The 7,502-nt window shown below is 34.5% G+C and overlaps 1 protein-coding gene and 1 long non-coding RNA gene across 2 annotated transcripts in view; both read left to right on the forward strand.

The window, feature by feature from the left end:
* Positions 1-674: 674 nt before the first annotated feature.
* Positions 675-7,502, forward strand: part of LOC134247045 (uncharacterized) — a gene marked incomplete at its 3' end in the record, with an annotated part of 25,182 nt that continues 18,354 nt past the window's right edge. The window contains exons 1-2 of the mRNA XM_062729386.1: positions 675-686; positions 2,371-2,505. Of these exons, the coding sequence (XP_062585370.1) occupies positions 675-686; positions 2,371-2,505 (147 nt within the window). The remainder of the gene's footprint in view (positions 687-2,370; positions 2,506-7,502) is intronic.
* The window catches only part of LOC134247047 (uncharacterized), a 2,723-nt gene continuing 894 nt past the window's right edge, over positions 5,674-7,502 (forward strand). The window contains exons 1-2 of the long non-coding RNA XR_009987758.1: positions 5,674-7,254; positions 7,383-7,502. The exon at positions 7,383-7,502 is cut by the window's right edge and continues 894 nt beyond it. This is a non-coding gene — a long non-coding RNA (uncharacterized LOC134247047). The remainder of the gene's footprint in view (positions 7,255-7,382) is intronic.

Raw genomic sequence — 7,502 nt, forward strand, 5'->3', positions numbered from 1 at the left:
CCGCAACTCCTTATACCACTGAGTGAAATCTAATAAAACTTTCACAGAATCTTTTTTACATATTGCCATTGTGCACCTCCTATTTTACTTTTTGATCCAACACATATTTTGGTTTTCCTGGCCACAACAAAACATGGACTTTTCCATTATAATCATATGGGAGGCGGGGGGTATCATTTAGTGAGCTCATTGCTCACAGTACCTCTAGTTTAAAGATAACATTCATTGAGGTGAGCTCTGTAATCTCTGATTACCTATGTTTTTAAATGTCATCAAGTTACAAATTTTGTTTTGCGCACAAAATACTGCGCATAAAAAACCCAGATGTCATGTATGTAAGTAGCAATACACAAAATCATGCTACGACGGTATTCTAACATTAAAAAAATATATTTTTGCCAACTATGAAAAAATGTTAAACTATCCTCCCTTAATTAATACATATCAAATACATGTTAGAAAAGCGAGAGTCCAGTGCGTACCTATGTACCTATTAGTAGCCTGCGGCAAGCCATTGATAACAGGTTAGAGGTGATCATCTTTTAAAACAAACAGGCAGCTAGGCCAGTGTTTTTATAGCAATTTAAACCCAGATCCAGAAATTTTAGCAGAGTTGACGGACAAATTGAAAAATTACCGTCCGGATAAATGAATCAAAATACCAGATATAGAACATGGAATTCCAGGTAAATAAGGCAAAATAATGTTCAGAAATTTCGTTCTCATGAAAAATGAGAAACTGAAGCATCCCGATATCTGGTGTCCAGATATCTGAAGGTCCACTGTACATAATTATGAATATATCATTTATTGGAGTTACCACAGCACATGTATCTGTCAAACACGCATTTACTCTGTGTTTATGTAGACTGTCAATTTGATTCACTCAGGCCACTGTATTTATGGAATACCTGTTCTACAGGGATTCAAGAGAACCATTTGACCGCTTTGTCATACCTAAAGAAATGGGCGTGTCATTATGTGACAATCAACGATCTAAATAAAGCCCAAAACATTCCATTCAAACTGAATATTTTACCACTTCAATGCGCTTCATTGTAATTCATGAATACTGCTAAGAAATAATTTATAAAAACAATACATGGTGCTTCATTAGTGTGTAGAGCTAATTCATGAACATGCCAACGACTTGATACTGAGTAATTGTGCTAAATTTTTATGCCCCGCCATGAATATGGCCGGGGCATATAGTGTTTGTCATGTCCGCCCTTCCGTCCAGCTGTCCTTCTGTCCTTCCGTCACACTTTGCGTTTAGCTCTGTTCAAAGCTAAGTTTCAAAGAAACTATCCAAGATATTTTCATCAAACTTCACAGGGTGATAGATATTGACGAGAGCTGTGCAACTGCATCAACATTTTTTTACCTTGACCTTTCCTTTGAGCTTGACCTCATTTTTTAAAATGAATGTTTAATTCAGTTTAAAAGATATCATCCAAGATAGTGTTATCAAACTTCATATGCTGATACCTACTGAGGAGTGCTATTCAACTGCATCAACATTTTTGACCATGGTCTTTCCTTTGACCTTGATATCACTTTTCTTAAATGAGTGTTTAGCTCAGTTTTAAAGATACCACTCAAGATAGTGTTATCAAACTTTATATGCTTAAACAAAATGATGAGAGCTATTCAATTGCATCAACATTAACTATTCAAGATATTCTGAAATTTCATACACAAATTTGAATTTTCATGCTGCATTACTGATAAACCCTTGGCCGTACATTCATGTCGTACGGACATATTCCTAGTTGATTTATACCATAGAAAACCAATTCTGTAAATGGGTAAATATTTTATGACTAAAACAATCTAAATGTTGGCTCTTGGGATCAACTGACAACAATTATAGCTACACTGCAAACATAAATTGCTACTTAATAGTAGCTACTTAACCCTTAAATCTTGGGGATATTTAAGAAATAAAAAATGTCACTATAATCTAATGCACATACGAATAATGATTTTCTGTCGTTTAGAAACTGTCACAACAAAATATTTGGTTTAAAGTTTCCTGCAAAGACTCTGTAAGTATACTCACACGTTTTTGAGAAGGTTTCATTTTAATATAGATATCAACATAAGAGACATAGGAATACTCAATGGAAAATAAATGAAGATATGATTAATAAGACATGATGCAATGTACACGATGCAATGTACTGATAGCCACATTAATTTATAAATTTTAAAATGCATGCAATCATAATACTTCTGACATTATTAAGTTATTACAAACTATAATGGATGCTTGTGCCTCACTCACAGGATACTTTGAAATATCAAAGTGTGAATGAGTATTAAATAAGATTCTTTTTAAGTCATTTATCTATTGATATTCATTTCCAGGGAGGAAGACACAGTTATACAGTGAAAATTCTAGTTACCAATCAATATGAACATGTTGATATTGCATTAAAAGCAATAAAAACCAGCTTTGACATTTCTAGTACTGTTTCACCTGTTACAGTCAGTGTTCCAGAGGTAGGTTGAGACATTAAAATTATCTACTAGATGTGAGGAAGATGATTTTTAGCTCTTCTGAACCAAAGGCTCAAAGAGCTAATGCTATGACCATTTTGCAGTGTACGTAAACTTTTTAGAATGTGACCCATAACTCAAGAAACTCTTGGCCAATCATAGTCAAATTTCACAGGGTATCCTTGGCCCAAGGGCTGCCATTTATACTAAAACTAAGATTGGTACCCTTAACAAGGGGAGATAATCAGGAAAATAAAACCAAGAGTACAGGTTGCTAAAGAATCTTCTTCTCCAGAACCACCAGGCAGATTTTCACCAGACTATAGTGAAAATTTCATCAAAATCCGAGACAAGCCGTTTCCAAGATTTTTTGTTGCCTACAGAGAATGCATGTTAATACCTGGAGATTGGGTAGTGCTACAATAAGTAATCAAAGTATGAAATTAAAAATATGTATTAAAAAATCGACTCAACAAGAATGCAAATGCATTCTTAGTCATATTTATGGCATGCCAAATTCACAAAAATGAGCTAAACATATAGTTTCACAGTTGATAAACTAGGTTTATCGACACAAACCATGAACTATAGTTAACAATTCATCAACTATAGTTTTCATCTGTAAAATATATTTAACGGTTGTAAACTATAGTTTACGAATGCTAATCTAAGTTTATCTGTCTGTAAAAAAAATGTTAACAATAGATTTTGTTGATAAACATAGATTCTGTAAACTATAGTTAAGAGTTGTTAATCATAGTATCAGATTGTTAACTATAGTTAAGACTTGTAAACCGTAGTTTACCAATCGTAAAACTGTATTTATTAGATAATCTATGTTTTGCAATCGCAAATGATTGTTTTCATTGTTTATTAAGTATAGTTTACGGTTCTGAAACACAGATTATCACATTAACTATGGATTACAGATGTAAAATATAGATTAACATTGTTAACTATAGTTTACAACCGATAAACCTAGTTTATTGACTGTGACACTATGTTTAACTCATTTTTGTGAATTAGGCGTGCCATACATATTGATATAGACACATCCTCAGATTGTTCAAAACATGATCCCCAGGGGTTTGGTGGGGCCACAATATACTGCTATATTAAAAAGTTTTCACAAGAACAGCCAAAAAACATAAAGAGCTATATGCAGTATATTGCATAGCTTTGCCCCAACAAGAGTCAAATTTTGAAAAATTCTTGAAATGTGCTGAATTCTATAAATTGTGTAAGAAATGTAAATTAACGGAACATATTATAGTTTCAAAGTAGTTAATTGACAATTTTTAGCTCACCTGAGCCAAATGCTCAAGTGAGCTTTTCTGATCACATTTTGTCCGTCTTCCTTCTGTCTAGCTCTCTATCCATCCGTCTGTCTGTCCATCTGTAAACTTTTCACATTTTCGACTTCTTCTCAAGAACCCCTGGGCCAATTTTGACAAAACGTTGTACAAAGCATCCTTGGGAAAAAGGAAATTTACATTATTAAAATGAAGGGCCAAGTCCCCTCACAAGGGGAGATAATCAAGAAAAGACAAAAATAGGGTGGAGTTATTAAAAAATCTTCCTCTCAAGAACCACTTGGCCAGAAAAGCTGAAACTTATGCCCTGTTCACATGTAGAGTTTAATTCAAATTAAACGTAAAGTTAATGTGAAGTAGCTCTGCTTAGCGTTCACACGGAGAATTTAATGTGAATTTGTTTAATTCGAATTAGTTTACTGCGCATTAAGGTCAAGATCTAGTAAATGACTTTAGAATAACTTTTCAGTGGTAGATCCACTATGACGTCATAATCACTTTCAACTTTCTTTTCCCATACTTTACGGCTCTGATAGAATTATGTATAAAATAAAGTATTTTTATGGAATTCAATTTGAAATAACATGAAAAGTAGTCCCGGTACCTATTTTAAATTTGACATTATTTCAAACTAGAGACTACGAACATACAAATTACCGTTTTCTGCTAAATTGTAGGCAATCTGGATACATTTTCTTTGTCTGATATGGAAAAAACTCCCATTTTCATGACTGGTTTTCTAATTTTTTCTTTGAAAATGACAGTTTACTTTATAGTTATTCATCTTGTTTTTCTACAATTTATGCCCCGAAACACCTATTTTGACCAAGCTTATATCAAAAAACATCATTAAAGGAATTTATTTCTTAAATTTGATAAATCTGTAGGCACCTTCCATTTAATAGATCTTGACCTTAAATTACTTTGCATTAGCTCCGTGTGAACGCTAAGGGAAGCTAATTCTAATTAAATTTTGAGGCATGCGTAATGGCAAAATCTAGTCAAATGCCACTTGTTGGTGGTCAGCTTGAAGTACTTGTGCTATTTTTGAGTGAAAAACTCAGGAAAATTGTGTTAATCGCTAAAATGTGTGTACAAACTCAGTAACATTATGTCAAATTGCATTTGCTCCTGCATAAGGTGACGTGATTTACAAATGATAGCCTTACTGACACCAGGCCGTAGAAGGAGAATTTTAATTCGCATTAGTTTACTTCGCATTAGCTGTCGTGTGAGCGCAATTTAATTCGCATTATTTTGATTCACATTAGTTTACTTCGCATCAATTTACTGGGAATTATACTCGCCAAGTGAACAGGGCATTATGTGGAAGCATCCTGGGGTAGTGTAGATTCTAAATTGTTCATATCATGACCCTGGGGGTCGGGCAAGGCCACAATGGGGAATCAAAGTTTTACATAGAAATATATAGGAAAAATCTTTGAAAATCTTCTTCTCAAGAACCACTTGGCCAGAAAAGCTGAAACTTATGTGGAAGCTTCCTGAGATAGTGTACGTAGATTTTAAATTGTTAAAATTATGATCATTTGGGTCACATAATATACATGTATTACAAGGGAAATAAGGTAAAAACCAGCATGGTCAAAGCCTCTCAGGTGAGCGATGTGGCCCATGGGCCTCTTGTTGCTTTTATGACGTCACAAACTAGTCCAATTTTATATCATTTTTTAGAAAAAAAGACAAAATTGACAAAAATTCAACAATTTTAGCTTCAAATTATATAGAGCACAAGTTTGCTCACTGACAGGAACAATATTTACACATTTCATGGATATTATCATTCTACATATAAAATCAAAATATTGAGCCTGATAAGACCTGCGCTCGATGAATTTTACTCAAAATATTGTCATTTTTAGCTCTTCTGAGCCAAAGGCTCAAAGAGCTAATGCTATGGCCATTTGTGCGGTGTGCGTCGTGCGGTGTGCGGTGTGCGTTAACTTTTTAGAATATGGGCCATAACTCAAGAACCCCTTGGCCAATCAGTGTCAAATTTGTCACAGGGCATCCTTGGCCCAAGGGCTACCATTTATACTAAAATAAGGGTTGGGACCCTAAAACAAGGGGAGATAATCAGGAAAACAAAACCAAAAGTACTGGTTGCAAAAAAATCTTCTTCTCCAGAACCACTGGGCAGATTTTCACCAAACTTACACACAAGGATCAGGATATGTTGAAGATTAAAAATTGTTCAAGGCATGACCCTGGGGCAAAGGGCGTGGTCTCAAGGTCACTTCAAAGTTGACCTAAATTTACAATTAATGAAAATGTCTATATTTTGCTTACTATAAGGACTAGGATCATCAAATCTTGTAAGTTGATGCATCTTAGGACTTCACATCATGTTAACTCAAAAGTAGGTCACAGTGACCTACTTTTTTAATTTTGCAGGCATTTGTTTTCAAATTGATTTGAATGCATATTTTGGACACTTTAAGGCCTATGATCATTAAACTTTGTCAGTTGATGCATCTTGGGTCCTTGAACAAGGTCAACTTAAAAGTAGGTCACCGTGACCTACTTTTTGAACTTTATGACTTATCCTTTTTAAAACATTTCATCCCATTATTTCAGACACTGAGAGGGTTAGAATCATCAAATCTTGTAAGTTGCTGCATCTTGGGACCTAAAAACATATTTAAGTAAAAGTAGGTCACTGTGACCTACTTTTAGAATTTTGCAGGCATATGTTTTCAAATTGTTTAAAAGGCATATTTTGATTACCTTCAGACCAGCGATCATCAAACTTGGTCAGCTGATGCATCTTGGGACTCTGAAAAATGTCGACCAAAATGTAGGTCACCGTGACCTACTTTCGACATTTTATGGCTATATTTCAGTATCTTAGGTATTTATTGGCTTAGAATCATTAAACTTTGTGAGTTGATGCATCTTGGGTTTTCGGAGAGTGACGACCAAAAATTAGGTCACTGTGACCTACTTTCAAGATGTTATGGCTATATTTATGTATCTCCAGTACTTATCGGCTTAGAATCATCAAACTTTGTGAGTTGATGCATCTTGGGTTTTCGGAGAGTGACGACCAAAAATTAGGTCACGGTGACCTACTTTCAGTATGTTATGGCTATATTTATGTATCTCCAGTACTTATCGGCTTAGAATCATCAAACTTTGTTAGTTGATGCATCTTGGGTTTTCAGAGAATGTCGACCAAAAAGTAGGTCACGGTGACCTACTTTTGACATTTAATGGCTATATTTATGTATTTCTGGTACTTATTGGCTTAGAATCATCAAACTTTGTTAGTTTATGCCTCTTGGGTTTTCAGAGAATGTCGACCAAAAAGTAGGTCACAGTGACCTACTTTTGAATATCTCAGGTATTTATTGGTTTAGAATTATCAAACTTGGTCAGCAGATGCATCTTAGGCCTCTGATAAATGTCAACCAAAATGTAGGTCACGATGACCTACTTTTGACATTTAATGACTATATTTAAGTATCTTCAGTACTTATTGGCTTAGAATCATCAAACTTTGTTAGTTTATGCCTCTTGGGTTTTCAGAGAATGTCGACCAATAAGTAGGTCATGGTGACCTACTTTTGAATATATCAGGTATTTATTGGTTTAGAATCATCAAACTTTGTCAGTTGATGCATCTTGGGTTTTCGGAAAATGTCGACCATAAAGTAGGTCACGATGACC

The sequence above is a fragment of the Saccostrea cucullata genome, unplaced genomic scaffold (genome assembly GCF_032062105.1).
Source record: "Saccostrea cucullata isolate Sc308-1 unplaced genomic scaffold, CSIRO_AGI_Scuc_v1 ctg3429, whole genome shotgun sequence".
Taxonomy (NCBI): domain Eukaryota; kingdom Metazoa; phylum Mollusca; class Bivalvia; order Ostreida; family Ostreidae; genus Saccostrea; species Saccostrea cuccullata.